The 22725-nt window shown below is 42.4% G+C and overlaps 1 protein-coding gene across 1 annotated transcript in view; it reads right to left on the bottom strand.

The window, feature by feature from the left end:
* Positions 1-3919: 3919 nt before the first annotated feature.
* LOC120931843 (V-type proton ATPase subunit S1-like) overlaps positions 3920-22725 on the bottom strand; it is a 130108-nt gene continuing 111302 nt past the window's right edge. Inside the window, exon 10 of the mRNA XM_040343715.1 lies at positions 3920-5329. Within this exon, the coding sequence (XP_040199649.1) occupies positions 5120-5329 (210 nt within the window). The 3' untranslated portion in view covers positions 3920-5119. The remainder of the gene's footprint in view (positions 5330-22725) is intronic.

Raw genomic sequence — 22725 nt, 5'->3', positions numbered from 1 at the left:
TTCTTTTTACATATATGTGTGTTATACTTCACCACTGATGTGAACCTGCCTCTCAGGTGATCACCATTGATTGTTTTTTTACCATCCCTCCTCATTAGCGATGGTTGGCCACAGGTGAAGGTGGATCACATGACTGGTTCAGGTTTGGTTTAGGTGCGTATATATTTGAGATGTGTATAATTTTTGTTTTAGCTATGACTAAGCGCTGATACCCCAGTGCGAAATGCGTCAGCTATCCACCCCACTGTCTGCTGTGACTTGTAGTGGTGTTTCCATTTTTTACTATTAAAAGCAACATTTTAAGAATTTCGTGGAAGTGCGGCTGTCCAGTCTTTTTCTCCAGTCTTCCCTTTGTGCATTGCCTGCACCCACGCTTCTGAAAGGACACTGATTGCTGAGTGCACTCACCTAGAGCGGCAGTTTCCCCTTTTCTCTAACTGGTGACAGCGTATCCTTAAAAAGTTTATAAAGAGAAAAGAGAGTGTGGCAGCATTCCAGTTCACAACCCACTTTTATTCAATGTAAGATTTAAATTACTGATGCCCTGTGATTGTATGAAATGGAATACAGAACATAGGCTGAATGCTCAAGGCTAATTATAACAAGAATAGGAATGATCTGAAGCCTTTGTATCTGACTATGTGCATAAGAAGTTTTGAATTGTGCTTCTGAAAATGTTTGACTCTGTTTCAATGCTTTATTGCTCATCTCTAATCAAAACTTTTTTTTGTTTAGAATAGTTTTGGGGATAGTAAATGTCTTTGACAACATTCATCTCACTTCCTGAGCCTGTGAAAGCAATAAAAGAAACAAGAAGAACAGTTGCCACAGGAGAGCTAAAGAAACAGTAATAATAAGTTCTCACCCCACTAGAGAGATTTCCGGTCAGTTCGGTCTCAACAGAAAGTGAACTAAAATCTCTCCAAAGAAATAGGAGACCACAAATATATCCTTTCCCCAACAAGTGAAAAAGTTTGTAATCTTTTTCAAAAAGCAGAACTAAACTCAACTTAAAAGCTGCAAGCAGTATTTTCACATTAACACACACATCATGAAGATTTCCTGACACTCGCAGGTAGGCCGTTGTTGGGGGGTGGGTAGGAGGCATACCATCCTCCCCTCTTGACTATGCCCCTCCCTCTATTCCTTCTTTATCTCTCCCTCTTTACATCTCTCAACCTCTCCTCACCCTCTTTTTTCCCCCCTCCCTGTCCCACCCCCCTGCCCTTCTCCCTCTAGTCAGACCACTAGTCCTAACCTAGGCTGTCAGCAGGACTGTCAGCCTTGCAGGTGCTTTTATTCATAAATAAAGTCACATATCCTTGTTCTTTCCATTGGTAAATAATTGCTTTAGGCGTTTTTCTGACCCTTCCCTCCGGTCTCAAGACTCCAGCTCAACTCACATTTTATACAGTTTAGACTTGGTTTTGTTTTACCTGATGGCCTAGGGTTCCCTGGCCATAAAGATGTAACACCCATCTTCTTGTTGAAATCTTTACTATCCGATGGTTTCTATTTTACCTTGTGTTGTTGTACCTAGTCCTTACAAATAAATATGATTGTTGACTGTTACTGCACTTATGTATATACCCAGGCCTTTGGGCCCATGTATTCATAACCCCGCAGCTCTTGCTGAATAGACATGCTATGTCTCTTCTGCAATAACACATACTTACCTGCCTACTCGCAGCCTTCTACTGAACGTACACTGAGCTTCCCTTGCGTACTGGGGAGGGGGCTGTATACTGAATTGGGGGCTGTGTACTGTGCAAGGGGAGGGGGGCTGTATCAGAAATTGTATATTGTGTATCACATAAATTAGCCAATTGTATTAAAGCCAATGTATTGCAATAGTCACCTCTGTATGAGTGATTGAGGGACTATAGCTTAGTTTAGTTCCACTTATAGTAGTCCTTGCTCCTATAAGCCAAGCAAGCCTAGCATACTGGTACATAGCTGCCCCCAGGGATGCCATGTTCGCTGGCCAGGAAGTACCGGAAGTTAAAGAAAGAAAGAACAAAAAGTTTCCTGTGGTCTGAGGAATGCAGTTGTCTGCGGGGGATACATGGGACTGGTGTCTTGGAGGATCACAGTCAATCAGATGTGCAGGTGGGTCAGTTCAGGGGCAGGCAGAAATGGTCAGCATACAGGCAAAGGATCGGTCCAGGCAACAGGCAGACAAGTGGTCAACAAACAGGCAAATTGGGAACACTAATTCTAGTGACGCTGTTTTGGGGTGTTAAAACCGTGTGGTTAAGCTGCTCTTTTGCCACCCCTAAACCACTACCTCCTTTAGCTGCAGAGGCAGTGGCTGGGGGTGTACACCTGCTGTGGCTGTGATGCTTTGCTTCGCAGCTGTGGAAGGAATTATACCCTATGTACGCCCATCAATCATGAACCATTCAAGTAAATGGGATTTTTGTGCAGGGTCCAATGGGTTAAAACAGGTGGTGAGGAGACAATACAATGCCTCCTCACTGCCAGTCAAATGCTCTCTGTAGAGCGATCCAAACATGGATGGTGCTTTAGAGAGCATCACACATATGAACAACCCCTTATAGGGACACAATCACTGCTATGATGGTTTTCAGGGACACTATAATTGCTGTGACGATGATCAGGGACACTGTAACTGGTGTGATGGGGATCAGGAACTCTGTAACTGGTGTGGCCAGGATCAGGGATACTGTAACTGGGTGGCAGCGATTAGGGACAATATGACCAGTGTGTCAGTGATCAGGGACATTATAACTGGTGTGGCAGTGATGAGGGACAACATGACTGGTATAGTGGTGATTAGCGATACTGTGAGTGTGTGGCAGTGATTAGGGACACTGACTTGTGACAGTATTTAAAAAAGGAAAAAAGTGCAGTATAACCATAGTGACACTTTACTACGATGCTAGCTGTGATAATCACTGTAAGTGCAATAATTTTTAACTTTCATGAATGGCTTTCATTCATGACTCATTGTTTACTCTTGTGAGCATTGTGATTGGCTACAGGTATCACGTGGTACAGGGTTGCTGTGATTGGCACAGATATCATATGATCACAGTGACCGATCACAGAGATCACAATAGTAAGCAATGCTATCATGAATGAAATCCATCCATGACAGTTGGCTCCCTGTAATCATGTGATCACTGTGATTGGTCACAGTGATCACATGGTAACTGGGCTAATCACAGTGGTCCAGTACCGAGCACTGTGATCCACTGTGTCCACAGTAACAGTGTGTGCTACTGTGCGAGCCAGAGTGCAGCAAGGCACGTGAACGGGAGGCTGTCATATGATGTCTACCCGAAACAACAAAGCACCCACCCAGCTGTATTATATGAATAGGCCAGGCAGGAAGTGGTTTAAGTGGAGGTTCACCCAAAAACCTTTTTTTTTTACATTAGATTGAGGCTCGTTTTGTCAAGGGGAATCGGGTGTTTTTTTTACAATCGAAGCAGTACTTACCATTTTAGAGATGCATCTTCTTCACCGCTTCCGGGTATGGGCTGCAGGACTGGGCGTTCCTACTTGATTGACAGGCTTCCGACGGTCGCATACATCGCGTCACGATTTTCCGAAAGTAGCCGAACGTCGGTGCGCAGGCGCCGTATAGAGCCGCACCGACGTTCGGCTTCTTTTGGCTACTCGTGACGCGATGTATGTAACCATCAGAAGCCTGTCGGAAGCCTGTCAATCAAATAGGAACGCCCAGTCCCGACGACCATACCCGGAAGCGGCGGAGAAGATCGCTCTCTAAAACGGTAAGTATTGCTTCGATTTTAAAAAAACTACCCTTGACAAAATGAGCATCAATCTAATGTTAAAAAAAAAAATTCGGGTGAACTCCCGCTTTAATGTGTGCATTAAGTAGACAAAGTAAACCAATAGACTGATATAAATAAAAAGGCAATAATACTGCTCACTGGGTAAGCCATTACAACATTTATTTAGAATTGTTTTATAATTTAATGCTAACATATCTGAAAATAGCCAGCACATTTGGTTAGATTGAAAGAATTGTATTGTGTTCTTTTTATTTATTTAGCGTTGTGGATTTGGATATCTATTTGCAAGTACCAGACCACTGGGTAATGCCAGGCCATGGACACCATTGGTCTAAAGAATATAAATTATGAACAAGAGTGGTATACTTTTCATTCACTTTTGTGCTCAGAATTTTAAAGCCTTTCATTCTAGTAAAGTGTTACTGTGCTGTTTACAATGCAAAAACATGGCATTTTTCTTATGTCCTATAGCTTCGTTTCACACCTGCACACTGAAAAAAGTTGCATTTTGTGTCCTGCATTCTGTCACTATAAAAAGTCTTGCACCTGGCTGCAGTGCATTACAAAAACATTGTAGTTTACAGGAAAAAATGTAAAGCATGATAACGCACATATTGCAAAATTAATGGGCCTTAGCATATTTAAAAAAATTTAAGTGGATGTTTATTTTGCAGAGTGAATGCATGCTTAGCTTAGTGAATAAGGTGAAGCCTTCAATCACGTACAAGCAAAAACAGTTTTTTTATTTTTATTTCCCGCCTCATACATTATTGGGTATTCAACGTGAATATAGCTTCACTTTCTTTACTAAGCTAAGTGAACATTTACTCTGCTTAGTAACAATTTTGTTTCCTTTAGTAAATCCCTTTGCATTCTTGCTTCAACAAAAACTTATCATATGGTCCCTGACCATAAGGGCCGTCGACTCTTGGATCTAAGTTTTACATGGTCATAGGAAAACATGGCATGGGAAAGCGTGTGAATTTGTGTTTAGAAATAGTCAACTTGTTATTATTGGCTTATAATAAAAAAAATCAATTTCAAATATTAGACAAGGCAATAAGACATGAGACAAATATCAAGGTAATGATGTTCCTTCAGCAATAGCTCAACATTACTTTTTCCTTATCAGTTTCTTTGTGGAGTAAGTTGTTGGATGTTTATAAACACCAGTGAGTCGTGAATTGAAGTATTATAGCTCTCAGTGTTCATTTGATTGTTGAATTGCTTTGGAGCAGAAAAATTATTTAATCATTTAATAATTTAATAATGGACACACATTGTGCAGAACTCGCACATGGATATATTCACTGTAAAAGAACAAGGCTAAAATTCTAATCTCCTTGAGGAACCGACAATGCTGGGCCTTTAGGGTCATCAAATTTATCATTTGTTGTTAGTTGCATAATCATGAAAATTCCATATGCCAAGATCCACAACAGGATAATACCCGACACAAGACCCATCCAAATGGCTGGAGTAAAAAATGATGAGCAGTCACTTGCATAAGAGAAAAGGTTTTTGTTGATGTTGAATCCTTGAATCTGTAATATATAAAATAGGTGTTACTATTGACAACTATTTTCTTTATACCTCTGGAAGAGCAGTCTCTCAGGAAGTCTAATTAACCACCCATGGAGGTGACAATGGAAAAACATTTTTTAGGGGTCAGCTAGCTGGATCCTGGATCTTGGGATGGTATGGATAAGAAAGAAAGAAGACTGCATTTACATATTGGATAAAAACATATTGGGCCAGATTCAGGTAGATCGGCGCATTCTTAGGCGGGCGTAGCGCATCTCATATGCGCTACGCCGACGTAAAGCAGAGAGGCAAGCACCCAATTCACAATGCAAATGCTCCCAGCGTTGCGCCGGCGTAACGTAAAATCGTCGGCGTAAGCCCGCCTAATTCAAAGTAGGTGGAAGGTGAGCGTGATCCATTTAAATGAACCGTGACCCCATGCAAATGATGGGCCGAACGAACGGCGCATGCGCCGTCCCATGGACGCTTCCCAGTGCGCATGCTCAGAATCACGTCGGAACGAACACCAAAGATACGTCGAATCACTGAACGTAACCTACGCCCAGCCCTATTCACGTAGTACTACGTAAACGACGTAAAATACGACGGCTGTTCCGTCGTCCATACCTTTGCATGGGATGCGCCTCCTATATGTGGAATAACTTTACGCCGGACGTACGCCTTACGTAAACGACGTATATTATGCGCCGGGCGCAACTACGTTCATGAATCGCCGTATCTCCCTCATTTGCATATTTGCAATGAGGCGGCCAGCGTAAATATGCGCCCAAGATACGCCGGCGTAGGAAAGTTACATCGATCGGAGGAAGCCTATTTTCAGGCGTATCTAGGTCTATGGGTACGGCGCATAGATACGACGGCGCACATTTACACTTACGCGGTGTATCTCGAGATACGCTGCGTAAGTGTTACGTGAATCCAGGCCATTATGTAAAAGAGAGAGAGGATGATTTGAGCCATCCTAGCCCTTTCTTAGTCCTAGTCCAGCTAACATAAAGTGGCTTTATTCAGCTGTTAAATATATATATATACTGTATATATTCATTTAAGACAGGTGTGGTGAAAAGCACAACTCTGATTTTCGTAGTGCATTGCATTCTGCCCATCCCATATAACAAACTCAAAAGGGGATTGCTGCACTTAAAAAGTATTTAGAAAGTGAAATTTATAAAAACATCCAAAAATAGTCAAAATCATTCCATCACAACAGTTACAGGGCTATATTGCTAACGAATAATTTTACAACAGTTCACATTTATATACCCAACATTTAATCTAAAATGAATTAATCAATTTTCTAACAATTAAAGCTATATCACTAAATAACATCATACATGCTTATAATATGGAGCCAACACCACATAGAGAACTCCTGAATAAATACCTGATATAAAAAATATATATAATTAAATAATATGGTCTCAAAAAAAGACAAAGAAGAAAAAAATGAGTCAACAAGTGACAGATGAATATCAAAATAAGCATACCATACAAGAGAAAAAATCTATACAAAAACATACAGACTGAAATAAGAGTTAAAGTGTTACTAAATCCACAACAGTAAAATCAGTGTGTATATGCAGTAAAGCATGCTTGTTATACTCACTGTGGAACCTAAGGGGTTAACGAGGAAGTAAACCCTGGTTTACTTCCTGGTTTAAACCCGGGTTTTACTTCCTCTTTATTTCCCTGCAAAGGTAAAGCACAATAGGCTACTATGCATCACATAGTAGCCCATTATGTGTCACTTACCTGAAACCGAAGCCTGGGATGTCACTGCTGTCCCCACTAGCAGCGAGCGTCCATCTTCACCCCTCTTCCTTCCGGGGCCATGAACTCCGGCTCTGTGACTGGCCAAAGTCGTGTGACATCACTCCCGCACATGTGCAAGGGAGCCGCCAGTCACGGCATGACCTCCTTTAGAAACGGCACGATCGCCATTTCTAAAGTGCTCTAGATTGTAAATATCTCCTAAACCATTGAGGTTTTGGGGATATTTCCAGAACCTACAGGTAAGACTTAATCTAGGTTTACCTGTAGGTAAAAGTGGTTGTACAGGTTGTACAACCACTTTAATCCTCTGCATTGTGGAAAAAAGCTGTTCGATCCTGTCTCCTTTGATCCTCCCTTTCTTCCACTGTCTGCACAAAATAACCTGTTATTTACAGAGCCAGGGGACAGGCTGCACATGCTCAGTTTGGAATTTATTGCTAGAGAGTATTTTTCTTTTCTTGGGAGAGTGCATGTGATCAGTACAGGGCAATCAGCACTGTCCAGACAGAGGGTCAGGGATCTTTCATTCTCATTGGAAAATCATGGGAGAAATAAAACTCCTTCTACAAGCTTTAACCAGACTCTCATTGAAGTCATGAGACTGCTCTAACTGCTGATGAGAAAAGGTACAGTATTTAGCTGTTTATATTTGGTAAAATAATTGCATTTCCATGTTCTGTGTACTGTGGGAGACCGGTATATACATATAATGAATGCAGGGTCTTGGGGTTTAGTAACACTTTAAGACCTTTTGGTTGCAATGTATCCAAACAATGGATCCACTCAGAGGCGGCTCTTTAATTAGGCAAATTAGGCGGTCGCCTAAGGCCTAGAACTCACAGGGGCCTCGCGGCCACCTAATTTACCCAATACATTACCCCAGTTTTGAGAGACAGGAGACCTTAACGCTGCTGTGCTCAGGCAGCGTTAAGAGCCCTGACTCAGGAGCTGGGCCGCCAGCGTCCCTAACAACCAGTGAATATCGGTGACACCACCCCCTGTGACGTCAATGACCCAGCATGCCCTCAGTCAATGACGTCACAAGGGGCGGGTTTACCAGGTGACCTCACCGGGTGGCCACCGCCCCTTAGTTATTAAAGAGCAGGATCTGGGGGGCCGCCTTGTTAAAGGGGGCTTTCAGATTCCGATAAGCCTGCTGCCCGCAGACCCCCACACAACCACCGTCCAGGGTTGTGGGGAAGAGGCTCTTGTCCTTGAATTATTTTCCCCATCATGGGTGTGAGTGGGGGGGCCCCATGTCAAGTTTTGCCTAAGGCCTCACAAAGCCTAAAGCCGCCTCTGGATCCACTGCACCTCTTGTTTCCATTTCCTAATCTCCTCCCCTCCTATTCCAATTTATCCCATTGATCACCATAAATTTAAGTTGGAAAATTGTGTGTCCTTCTTCAATAAAATGTCTTGTAAGTGACAATTGCACTAATTTGTCCCTGATCGAGTATTTATGATGGGTAATTCGGTCTTTGATTTTTTTGGGTTGTTTCTTCCACATAAATTAATCCACAAGGGCATTTATGATATATATCACATATGATGATTGACAAGTTAAAAGCCTTTGATCCCAATGTTATCACCTCAATGTGGGTGGGAGAAAAATCTGCCTTTAATCATAGAATTACATTGAATGCTCATCTGTTCTGACAATTCTATTTTGTAAGGTTCTACCCCGTCGGTATGAAGGCAAGGGGGGAGTACTGAATTCAGGAATGGTAGGATAATTGCTACTCAGAATGGACCAAAGTTTTTTGATGATATAATATATATGAGTGGAAAGAGGATAGAACTAAGAAACAAAAAGTGTATTCTTCTAGGTAAAGAAGTCATTTTTCTAGAACACAATAAACTGTTATGTTCCCTTTTAACCAAATCAGAAGGATAACCTCACTGTGCAAGGTTTTCCTCCATCTCATGTAATCATTTATCCTGATCTGCTGTGTTACTCACTATTTTAGTTACATGGAAAAAATTGGCTCCTGGTAATAGATTTAAAAATCTTAAAGCGTAAAAGTTGATTGCGGTCTGTCGGTTAAACATACAAATCACCGATTAACCACTTGCCGCCCGCCATATAGCAAAATGACGGCGGGAAAGTGGTTGTGTTTACCTGACCGGATAACACCGCAGCGCTTGTTGTTGCGGCGTGTCAGTCTGATACACCGCAACTCCGATCTAGGTAAAAAGTCTCTGACGGAGACTCTTTACCACGTTATCAGCCGTGTCCAATCACGGCTGATCATGGTGTAAACAGGAAGAGCCGTTTATCGGCTTTTCCTCTTTTGCGTATGACAGACGCAAGTAGAGGAGAGCTGATTGGCTGCTCCTCTGACAGGGGGGTCTGTGCTGATTGTTCATCAGTGATGCCAATGTGTGTCCACACATAATGCCAATCAGTGCCCACCAGCAATACCTGCCAGTGCCTCAATAGCAGCGATTCCCATCAGTGCCATCTATCATTGTAAATCAGTGCCACTCATCAGTGTCCATCAGTGCCATCTATCAGGGCCCATCTGTGCTCATCAGTGCCCACCTATCAGTGCCTGTCAGTGCCACCCATAAGTACCCATCAGTGCAGCCTTTTAGTGCCGCCTATCAGTGCCCATCAGTACCACCTATGAGTGCCCATCTGTGCCGCCTATGAGTGCCCATCAGTGCTGCCTATCAGTGCCCATTAGTGTCGCATATCAGTGCTCATCATCAATGCCTATCAATGCCACCTCATCAGTGCCACCTCATTGGTGCCACCTCATTGGTGCCACCTCATCCATGCTCATCAGTGCCACCTTATCAGTGCCCGTCAGTGCAGCCTTATCAATGACCAAACTTACTTATTTACAACATTCTATAACAGAAACAAAGAAATGTTTTTTTTTTAATTTGCGGTCTTTTTTTATTTGTTTCGAAAAAAATAAAAACTCCCAGAGGTGATCAAATACCACCACAAGAAAGCTATATTTGTGGGAACAAGTTGCTAAAAGTGATGTTTGGGTACAGTGTAGCATGACGACGCAATTATCATTTAGCCTAGGTTCATACTGCTGCGAATTCAAAATCGCGGTAAAATGCGATTTCACGGCCGCGATTTTGCCACGATTTCGGCCGCAATTTAATGTAAATCGCGGCCCGAAATCGCAAAAAGTAGTACAGGAACTACTTTTTGAAATCGCAGATGCGGCGTCGCACTGATTAGGACAGTGCCATTGCCGACAATTGCCGCCGATTTGAGATGCGATTTGACATGTCAAATCGCATCTCAAATCGTTCCAAATCGTACCCAGTGTGAACCAGGGCTTAAACCGTGATAGCGCTGAAAACTGGAAATTGGCTTTGGTAGGAAGGGCGGGGATGTCCAGTATTGAAGTGGTTAAAGAATCACCCTGAATTTTTAACAGGTTTTTTAAAAATTAAATTTTGGTTCTGCTCATGACTATATTAATTTGTAAATCCAGTATAAGATAACCGAGATGATCAAGAAAAAGAGATAAGGTACAAATGTCGCCTCCCCACATAGCAACCACATCATCAATGAATCTAAGCCAGCATAGGATATTTTTGTAAAATGTATTTTCTAAATACATTTTAAGCACAGCAAACCCCTTTTGAATATATATATATATATATATATATATATATATATATATATATATATATATATATATATATATATATATATATATATATATATATTAGTGTATTTAATTTTTTTTTGCCTATAAAATGTAGCAGAATATAATGCTGTGCGTAATCACTACTAGGGAAGAGCCTAACATATCTGGGTTCGGTTTGATGCAGGTTCGGCAAACATGATTGAAGTTCAGATTCTGAATCTTTACCCCACTATAATCAACAGGAGCCAAATCTTAGAAATTAGTAATGCACATTTGCTGTGCTAACAGGAAAGGGATTGTAAAACTAAGGTAATGAGAAACTGGGCAGCAGCCTGGAGGACATGTACTGTACCAGTGAAAAAAATGTTTAAAGTGATTATAACCCTTAGGGCATTTTTTTTAAATACAAAACATGTTATACTTACCTGCTCTGTGCAGCCCCGAAACCTCCTCTTCTTGGGTCCCTTACCAGAACTCGTGGCTTCCTCCCACCCTCATGTGCAAATGAAAACTTGCACATCAGAGTGAGAGTAATAATTCTAGCACCATATCTCACATTTAATTCTAAAATGATAACCTGTAAAAGCTGTTAAAGCATCGCCTTTGACAATTGTAAATACCATAGTTTGTCCCTAATTCACAGATTTGTATATCTTGACATGTTTGGTATCTATTTACTCAACGCAACATCATCTTTTATATTTTATCAAATAAATTGGTTAATGTATTATGTTTGTATGCACTAACATTCATTTAAGTGTATTTTCTTAATAATGTGCATTTGATAAATGGATGTGCAAATATTGTGCAACATGAAATAATCACCACAACCACAATGTTATGCTCCAGTGCCTCTGCTTTCATAAAATATATAATGTTTGGGGGTTGTACATAATGGCAGTAAAATGCTGGGTTTAACATTTCAAAATCATCCCATCCTAGCCAAACTGAATTTTTTATTTTCTTTTTTGCTTTGGCCCACCATATCATGTGTTTAGCAATGCTTGTCTTAATACCTTTAGAAAATAGCCAGAAATGTTTTTAACATTGGTCTGCTATTGACTTCAATAGAGTCATGTGCTAAAACACTATAACCATGTGAAATACTAAAGATTTTAAAGCAGGCCAAAGGCAAACACTAATTGTTGTCAATGTCTGAAATAAGAGCTCAGCTAATTTGCCTACAGACATTTTCCCACTTGAAAAAAAAAAGATTAATGTAGTATGCCCAGTAGTGTATTTAGGTTTTGTGCTGCCCTAATTTAAATATGACACGCCCCTTCCTGTCAAGAACACACCTCTTTATGTTTAAGACCCGCCCTGAAATTTCCGAGTGGAGACACTAGTTCTGAGGGCCTGGGGGGGATGGATTCCCCTAATTTGAATAGATTTCCTCTCACTTTCTGTTTGGCTATGGGGCAGGAAGTGAAATCTCTGCAATGGTACAGGGATAGTAAAAAAAATTAACTGTCAGGGGCTATAACCCTCCCTTACTCTATCCAAAAAAAAAAAAAAGTGCTGCCTGTTTTACTTTTAGCACAAATTTCTGAGAATTTTTTGGAGAGGACTAAGAAGATATAACCATGCGAATGGTGCAGCAGAAAACATATAGCACAGTGAGGAAGGTTTGTGGTCCAGGATGATAGGACAGTCAAAATTAGAAGCAGCGCCCATCCCCCCCACACACACAGTTGCAGAATGCCGTATACTGGAAGCAGTGTGGCCACTTCATGGGGGCGCTAGACTAATTTGCCTTTCAGCCCAGTCCGCCCCATAAGACTGGCACCACACTAACAGTGTAGTGCAAGCCGGCAGGGACTCTTTCCATGCTGCCCCCCTGCAAAGTGCTGCTCTAGGCCTGGGCCTTGTTGGCCTAGGCCAGGATACAGCGTTGAGTATGCCATTACAAACTTTTCTAGGCCCCCGCTAGTTCTATGTAAAAACATTAAAAAAAATGTATTAATGAATACCTGGATTAAATTGTATTTTCTTTAACCAACATTAGGGAAAATTCAGCAAGTTAAGACAGTTTCCCTAAAACTTAAGGAAAAGGGGCATAATTTTGAGGACAATGAGATGCACATTTTGGATAGAGAGGACAACTGGTACACATGGGACTTGAAAGAAGCCGTTTACATCAAACTGAGGCAACCATCGCTGAACAGGGCTGGAGGTCTTTCACATCATAGTGTAGATTTAATTAAAACTGGAGCGCTCGGAATCTGGAGCAGTTGTACATCGTATCCAATCAGCTAACTTCAGCTTGTTCAATTAAGCTTTGGCAGTAAAACCTGGAAGCTGATTGGTTTCTATGCAGAGTTGTGCCAGATTTTGCACTCTCCGGTTTTAGTAAATAACCCCCCATCTGTCTTCCTCACATAATTTTATTTTCACTCCTAACACTAAGACCTAAACTCACAAACAAGGTGTTTTGTACACAAGCTAAGTCATGGCATGCCTGTTAAAATTAAATTTTACAATGAGCATACTATACAAGAATGAAATAGCATCAAGTTTTAGCTTGTAAGTCATTTACTATTCGTCTACCAATGTACGTTTATAAACAGCATGGGAGTCAAGTGGTTAAATAAAGTTCTCAACCTCAGCTGTGTATGTGATACAATTCATTTTTAGTGTATTTTTCCCCTGAAAATACATGTTTGATATCTGCTTTCAGAAATAACATTTTTTAGGGGGGGGGGGGGGGTGTTACAATAATTTATAGTAAAAAAAAAAAGCAGATTTTATCATGTGTGCAAAAAAAAAAAAAAAAAAAAGTTTAAATTGCCCTGGTAGGAAAGTGGTTAAAAATGTGCCTAGAGTTCAGATTAAATTTACAAAGAACAATCCTCCTATAAAGTTTAGTTATAGTACACTAATCCAATGCAAGACATAAATATGTGTTAAAGTACGGTACATTTTGTGCAGAGGGGATAATCTTACTAATCATTAATGGTATTAATGTCTCTGTATAGTGAAATTTCAGGTTAACCTAAGACACTTTTCTAACATCGTTATTAAAAAATGTATAATCGTTTATTCTCTACATATTCCAAAATCAATGTTAGAGCCGGTTCACACTGGGGCAACTCGTCAGGCAACTCAGCCGCCTAACAAGTCGCGTCCCATTATATTCAATAGAACCGTTTTAATAGGAGCGACGCAAGTCGCTCTGACTTAGAAAAAGGTTCATGTACGACTTTGGGGGCGACTCGGGGTGACTTGCATTGACTTCTATACAGAAGTCATTTTGCAAGTCGCCTCTGAAGTTGTCAGAGACGCCTTGCCGATTCGCCCCCGAAGTCGTGCCACCCCAGTGTGAACCGGCTCTAAGTGTTATTGTTATTTTGTAAGAGAAAGATGCAACAATTTGTTGATTAACTCTTTTAACCCAGGCTATGGAAACCATTCAAAGATTTTATCTTATCTATATTACCAAGCTTGCTATGTTTTTGAAAAGTATTCTGTTACAATCCCTTAAGATCAACTGACAATAAGAAACAGATAAGTGATGGCAGAAAAAGACTGAGTAGTCCATCGAGTCTGCCCATTTTTTATTTTCTTGGTTATTGTTTATTTATTTTTGTCTGTTTTTTTGGGGGTTGTTTTTCGTTAACTTTATTGTCCGAGTATAGATCTATATTTATCCCAAGCATGTTTGAAGCCATTTAAATGTCTAATTTACATTTGTAGGTGTACTCTACTAAAGGACCATGATTATGTTGAAAAACTATGCCTGTTTCAAGCTTTCATTTTCATTTAGGGTAATTCACATTTTTTTTAGATTCTTCTACACATTTATTGAATCTTTATAAAAATGTAATAAATATATATATAATGAATCCCTTCAATTCCTAACTTCAGTGAGAATTCTGTAAAATACAGAGATCTGTTTAAAGAAGTTTTTCTAATATTAAATATATTTTAGGTGAACAATCTTGTTTTTATGTTCATAGGGAAGATGAGCCAAATCATTTCTAGCACTATCCTAAAAATAAGTCCAATCAAATAATATCCAGCAGCGTTGCAGGACAGATAATGACATACAAAATACATATCACAATTGATACATCTCTTTAGCTTAATCCAATCCATAGCAGGCCAAAACCACATGTTTTTTTTTTTTTTTTTAAGAAAATACAATAAATAATGTATATTATCTCAGCAGAGTATACAGCAAAACAGGATTTGTTGGAGCCAAAACATCATACATCTATCACAAACTGTGAGACAATAAACAGCTACAACTTCTATAAAAACTCTTGCCATGCTCTAAAAAACAATTGTATTGGAATATCTATTTCTAACACACATTATGCCTAGTTTGGGGATCCATAGAACTCCTATGGACTCGTACACACAACCAGTTTCCTCTGCAGAATCCATCAAGAAACTTGGTGGGGGAGCTTTTTTGCAGAGGAAACTGGTAGTGTGTACATTTTTCATCAAGGAAACTGTCGAGGAACTCGACGAGCAACAAATAGAGCAAGTTCTCTATTTCCTCGACGAGAGTCTCAAATTGGCTCGTCGAGTTCCTCGTCGGGCTGGTTTTCGACGAGAAACTCGAGCGTGTGTATGCTAAGAAACCCGCGCTTGCTCAGAATAAAGTATGAGACGGGAGTAAAAGTAGCATTTGTAATGGAGATAACACATTTTTCAAGCTGTAACAGACTGAAAAGTGCAAATTGTCTCTTACCAAACTTTTATTTAACACGCAAACACATGAAATTAGCGAAAAGCAGCCCCAAGAGTTGTGCCAGTGGAATCGAACTTCCCCTGCCGTTGTATGTGTTGTAGGTCACCGTGCTTGAGAACGAGGAGATTTTGTCTTGACAGTGTGTACGCAAAGCAAGCTTGTCCAGTTCCTCGACAAGCCTAACAAGGAACTTGATGAGAAAAATGATGTGTTTCGGCCGACGAGTAACTCGGTCGTGTGTACGAGGCCTATCAGTTTGATATAGTTACTGCATTGGAGATTCTCCCTCACTTTCCTCCTAGATGGCAATATCAGATTAAGGAGACCCCCTGAAAATAATTAAAACCCTTACAGAGGTTTTTATATGTAAAAAAGTACTATACTTTCTTCATTGACCTAAAAGACCAAGGGCCATATCCACAAAAGAGATACTCCGGCGTAAGCCGTCGTATCTCTGGTTCTAACTTTGGAACTGATCCTCAGAAGCAGTTTTCCTAAGTTAGGCAGAAGATCCGACATCTGTAAGGGACTTACACTGCCGGATCTTAGGATGCAGTACCGCATCCGCCACTGGGGGCATTTCGAGTCGAAATGCCTCTGTTAGTATGCAAATTAGCACTTAGGGCGATCCTCAAAGCTTTTGTACCTAGTTTTTACGCCGTAAGTGTTAGTTTGCCTGGTGTAAAACTAGGGCTGCTTTTACAAAGTGTAAAGTTAGTCACACCTTGTAAAGGCCCATTCAAGCGACGGCATTTGGTATGCATTCCCGAGGGAGAACTCCATGCCAATTTTCAATGAAAAAAACGGCATGGGTTCCCCCTCAGGAGCATACCAGGCCCTTAGGTCTGTTATGGGTTGTAAGGAGACCCCCCCTCCGCCGCAAAATTGACGTAGGGGGTCCCCCTACAATCCATACCAGACCCGTATCCAAAGCACGCTACCCGGCCAGCCAGGAAGGGAGTGGGGACGAGCGAGCGCCCCCCCCCCCTCCTGAGCCGTGCCAGGCCGCATGCCCTCAACATGGGGGGGTTGGGTGCTCTGGGGCAGGGGGGCGCACTGCGGGCCCCCCCACCCCAGAGCACCCTGTCCCCATGTTGATGAGGACAGGACCTCTTCCCGACAACCCTTGCCATTGGTTGTCGGGGTCTGCGGGCGGAGGCTTATCGGAATCTGGGAGTCCCCTCAAATAAGGGGGCCCCCAGATACCGGCCCCCCACCCTAAGTGAATGGATATGGGGTACATCGTACCCCTATCCATTCACCTGGAGGCAAAAAGTAAAAGTTAATAAACACACAACACAAGGCTTTTTGAAATATTTTATTATTCTGCTCCGGACGCCCCCCCTGTCTTCGTTATTAGCTCAATTACCAGGGGGGGCTTCTTCTTCCACTCTCCGGGGGTCTTCTCCGCTCTCCGGGGGTGTTCCGCTCTCCGGGGGGGGCTTCTCCGGACTCCGGGGGGGCTTCTCCGGACTCCGGGGGGCTTCTTCCATCTTCTCCCCTCTTCCGCTCTTGACTCGGCGAACCCCGGTTCTTCTGCAGCTCTCCGGTGCCTTCTTCTTCAGCGCTGGCTGCCTGCTATGTTTGTGTGTTAGCTCGATTTCAAACAGGCAGCCGGCGCGGTCTTCTGTGACGTCAGGGTCTTCTGGTCTTCTGTTCTTCCGATGTTGTCTCGTCGCCTGTTGTCGCTGTAATGATGGAAGCGCGCCTTGCATCCCATTTATATAGGCATCACCGTCCCATCATGCTCCGGTAGGTACCCACGTGGTGGGTGCCTACCCACGTGCACCCACCACGTGGGTACCTACCGGAGCATGATGGGACGGCGATGCCTATATAAATGTGATGCAAGGCGCGCTTCCATCATTACAGCGACAAGAGGCGACGAGGCAACATAGGAAGAACAGAAGACCAGAAGACCCTGACGTCACAGAAGACCGCGCCGGCTGCCTGTTTGAAATCGAGCTAACACACAAACATAGCAGGCAGCCAGCGCTGAAGAAGAAGGCACCGGAGAGCTGCAGAAGAACCGGGGTTCGCCGAGTCAAGAGCGGAAGAGGGGAGAAGATGGAAGAAGCCCCCCGGAGTCCGGAGAAGCCCCCCCGGAGTCCGGAGAAGCCCCCCCCGGAGAGCGGAACACCCCCGGAGAGCGGAGAAGACCCCCGGAGAGTGGAAGAAGAAGCCCCCCCTGGTAATTGAGCTAATAACGAAGACAGGGGGGGCGTCCGGAGCAGAATAATAAAATATTTCAAAAAGCCTTGTGTTGTGTGTTTATTAACTTTTACTTTTTGCCTCCAGGTGAATGGATAGGGGTACGATGTACCCCATATCCATTCACTTAGGGTGGGGGGCCGGTATCTGGGGGCCCCCTTATTTGAGGGGACTCCCAGATTCCGATAAGCCTCCGCCCGCAGACCCCGACAACCAATGGCAAGGGTTGTCGGGAAGAGGTCCTGTCCTCATCAACATGGGGACAGGGTGCTCTGGGGTGGGGGGGCCCGCAGTGCGCCCCCCTGCCCCAGAGCACCCAACCCCCCCATGTTGAGGGCATGCGGCCTGGCACGGCTCAGGAGGGGGGGGGGGGCGCCCGCTCGTCCCCACCCCCTTCCTGGCTGGCCGGGTAGCGTGCTTTGGATACGGGTCTGGTATGGATTGTAGGGGGACCCCCTACGTCAATTTTGCGGCGGAGGGGGGTCTCCTTACAACCCATACCAGACCTAAGGGCCTGGTATGCTCCTGAGGGGGAACCCATGCCGTTTTTTTCATTGAAAATTGGCATGGAGTTCTCCCTCAGGAATGCATGCCGAGCGACGCTGTCATTTTTTTTTAAAATTATTTGTTTTCCCGACGCGTCTTTTTTTCACCCGTCGTAACTTTAGTGTCCCGTCGCAATCCACAAAGCCGCCCGGCGTCAATTACGTTCGCGCGATGCACGTCGGGAAAATGACGTCACGCGCATGCGCAGTACGGCCGGCGCGGGAGCGCGCCTCATTTAAATTGTAAACGCCCCCCGGAGAGGAGGAACGCCTTACGACGGCGGCACTTAACTTACACTGCTTGAAATTTTTACGTAAGTGCTTTGAGGATCAGGCACTTAGGTAAAAACTTTAAGTCAGTGTAACTTAACTGCTGAAAGTTAAGTTACGCCGCCTGGCTGAGGATTTGGCCCCAAGTGTACAAATCAGTAGTTCTAACATATTTCTGAATCCACTGGCTACATTCTTTTTGCAGGTCAGTGACTATGATGCTACGTACACACGATCATTTTTCAGCGTGAAAGAAAACGTCGTTTTTCAGTATGTCTAAAAAACGAAGTTTTCCCAACTTCATCATTAAAACAATGTTGTCTACACACCATCGTTTTAAAAAAATGATCTAGCAAAGCGCGGTGATGTACAACACGTACGACGGCACTTTAAAGGGGAAGTTCCATTCGCCTTTGGGCTGCTTTAGCTGATTCCGTGTTAGTAAAAGACGATTTGCGCTTTTTTGTCTGTTACAGCGTGATGAATGTGCTTACTCCAGTTAGAATGGTAGTTTTACCAGAACGAGCGCTCCCTTCTCATAACTTGCTTCTGAGCATGAGCAGGGTTTTTACGTCGTTTTAGCTCACACACATCATTTTTTACAACCCGAAAAACGACATCGTTTAAAATGACATCGTTTAAAACGACATCGTTTAAAACGACATCGTTTAAAACGACATCGTTTAAAACTACGTTAAAAAATGCAAAAAATGACGTTTTTCAGAACCTAAAAAACGATGTGCAGCCCACACACGATCATTTTAAATGACGTTTTTTAAAAACAAAAAAATTTTCATGCTGAAAAATTATTGTGTGTACGTGGCATAACAGTAATGAAGTCAGTGCCAGCCAGGCATGTTATGTTTTCAAAAAGCCTACATATTTCATTCAGTACAGGTTTTTTATAACAGATACAAATTGATAGTCATTAATATCTATATTTAAAAATATGGGGCTCTCCTATTTACAGAATTCAATCTAAGCTGCAGTTAGCTGTTTAGTTTAATTTGCAGCTCAGCAACGAGATATCATTGTTTATAGCCTCATTGCATAATTCATAAATATTAACATCAATTAGCTGGCACATTTAATAATTATATACACATATAGAACTTTACGCAATAATCTTAGCCAATTTCATGAATTCATACATCTCAAATTGCAGGAGCCACAAATTATAGGAATCCGATCTCCCAGTGAGGTTGTGCAAACAAATAAATAAGTATCAGAATAAATTGGAAATAACACATGGAAGTAATGCCAAATGAGTTGGTGATAAGTTAAGATCTGTGTACTCTATTTTTCTGCTACTGTCCAGGGCTTTTACTGCAGTTGGCACCCTGACTAGGTCTTTCTTGACTTGTTAATGAAAAATCTGGCCCAGATTCACGTACAGCGGCGTATCTTTGTGCGGGCGTAGCGCATCTCATATGCGCTATGCCGACATAACATAGAGAGGCAAGGCCAGTATTCACAAAGCACTTGCTCCCTAAGTTACGGCGGCGTAGCGTAAATGGGCCGGCGTAAGCCCGCCTAATTCAAAGTAGGCAGGTAGTGGGCGTGCTGTATTAAAATTAAGCGTGACCGCATGTAAATGAAGGGCCGAACGAACGGCGCATGCGCGCGCATGCTCAGAATCACGTCGCATATACTCCCTAAGATACGACGGCTCAATGCCTACGACGTGAACGTAACCTACGCCCAGCCCCATTCACGTACGACTTACGTAAACTACGTAAAATACGACGGCTGTTCCGTCGTCCATACCCTAACATGACTTACCCCTGCTTTATGTGAAATAACTTTACGCCGGACGTACGCCTTATGTAAACGGCATAGCTTACTGCGAAAGGCGCAAGTACGTTGGTGAATCGGCGTATCTAGGTCATTTACATATTCGATGCGTAAATCAATGGAAGCGCCCCTAGCGGCCAGAGTAAATATGCACCCAAGATAGGAGACTTACGTCGGTCGTATTAAGCCAAAATTCAGGCGTATCTTGTTTGCTGAATAAGGCGCATAGTTACAAAGGCGCATCCGTGGACTTACGCGGAGTAAAAATAGATACGTCGGCGTAAGTTGTTTCTGAATCCGGGCCTCTGTGTTTTCATAAACCGACAGATAGTTTTACATAGCTCATATGTAAGGATAAAATACAAATCTATCCCGACATTCTTTTAAAAAACAAAAGAATGTATATGACTGGATTTTGCAATACATTTAAAGTGTAGGAGTAAAAGTTATTCAAATTTTCATTATCAAGCTGCAAACTTTTTTAAGTTATATAAGAGTTGATTTACCAAAAGTAAATAAACTGTTCACTTTGCAAATGCAATTGCACTCTGAAAGGGAATTTGCTCCGGAACTTAAAAAATTAGGGGAAGCTTTGCTGACTTCAACCATCCAATCGTACAAGCAACTATTATGCTTTTTTTTTATTTTCCCTGCATGTGATTGGGTATTCATGTTTTCTTTTTTTATTTAGAGGATTTGCATCAGTTAACAAAAGAAAACATAACTTTATATATGAGTCTGAGGCCCCGTACACACGACCAGTTTCCTCGGCAGAATTCAGCTTCCGACCGAGTTTCTGGCTGAATTCTGCCGAGAAACCCGGCCGTGTGTACACTTTCGGCCGAGGAAGCCGACGAGGAGCTCGGCGAGGAAATAGAGAACATGTTCTCTATTTCCTCGTTGTTCTATGGGAGCTCTCGTCCCGCCGAGCTCCTCGGCGGCTTCAGTGCTGAACTGGCCGAGGAACTCGATGTGTTTGGCACGTCGAGTTCCTCGGCCGTGTGTACGAGGCCTGACAGTTGTTCTGAAACATTTGCATGGCAAATTTGCAAAAAACAAAAAGAACCCAGAAAAATCACAGATGGGTACATTATTAATTATAACTAAATAGGGTGATAGGATTATGTTTAAAGAAAGCAGTAAGGTCTCCGGGGATTTAAGAGAGGCCGCAAAATAGAAACCTTTGCCTAGGAGAGCATAGTATATATAAATGTACAAAAGCCAGATAAGGCTACATGTGCCTTAATTTGTGCATAGTGATTGGGTATTCTTTGCAACGTGAAGTTCATTTACTAAGCTCTGGGGCAAATTCCTTTGCAGAGTGCAACTGCACTTTCAATGTGCACAGTCTACAGTATTTGTCTTTAGTATTTCAGCCCCCATATATTACTACTTTCATTTGAACTGATTTGTATTTTGATTCTGTTGACTCACATGTTTATTGACCCGAATAAGGCTAGGGTTAAATGGGTTATTAAATCTCTTGGCTACAATGCAGCAGTTGACTCATTTACAACAAAGTGACATCATCGGGATGCTAACAAGATAACTGTCAATAAGCATTCCCCATTTTCTGCACTTTTTTGGAAGTCCTTTAGGCAGTCACATACAGTATTACCCTTATAGGTGCTAGTACATCTGTAGCTGTCCCTGGTACACCACAAAAGCAGATTCAGGATTATCTTTCTACCGTCTCCTCTAGTAACCATTGGGAAATATATAGTAAACAAGCCACCTCTGTGGTAAATCCATTCTGACATTAAAAAGAGAAAAAGAGAGACCCACAGGGTCCTTTCACATGAACGTTCTGCACGGCGGACTCTGCTTTGCCCAGCAGGGGATCAATCCATTGATCCCATCTGAGCAGGTGGATGACAGGTCTGTCTCCACTCACTGTGCAGAGATGGACCTGTCAGAGCCCTGCGCTCCTCTATGGAGCGATCAGATGAAAATGGACCGCCTGTCCATTTTCATCCGATCCGATCGGATGCGATCCGCCAGACGGATAGAAAATAGTGTTACCATCTGACTGGATTTCGCGGACAGAATCGGATCAGATAGCAGCGGGCGTCAGCGGACATATCACTGCTGACATCCGCCGCTATATAGAGGTAAATGGAGCATCCAATCAGGTCCGCCTGAAAAACCCACAGGTGGACCTGATCGAAAAGCCAGTGTTAAAGGGGCCTAAGGAGAAACAGCACATACAAGCTGACCCATGCTTTCAAGTTTTTCCTAGTTCCTTATATTGCTACTGTACAAAAAAGTTCATATTGAGGTTTTCCAGGAATATACACAGAGAAAAATAAAACAAATTAAAAGCATAAGAAATATATAAAATATAAATTATGTGTATATACTGTATGTATATAAATATGGACCAAATTATATACAATATCAGATATGTAGAATTAAAAAAAAAATGTCTTTAGTACCTATCACAGCTCCCTGGAATAGTCAAAACAAATGCATATATAAAATGA

The sequence above is a fragment of the Rana temporaria genome, chromosome 3 (genome assembly GCF_905171775.1).
Source record: "Rana temporaria chromosome 3, aRanTem1.1, whole genome shotgun sequence".
NCBI classification, from domain to species: Eukaryota; Metazoa; Chordata; class Amphibia; order Anura; family Ranidae; genus Rana; species Rana temporaria.
This window is presented reverse-complemented; position numbering and strand designations above follow the sequence as displayed.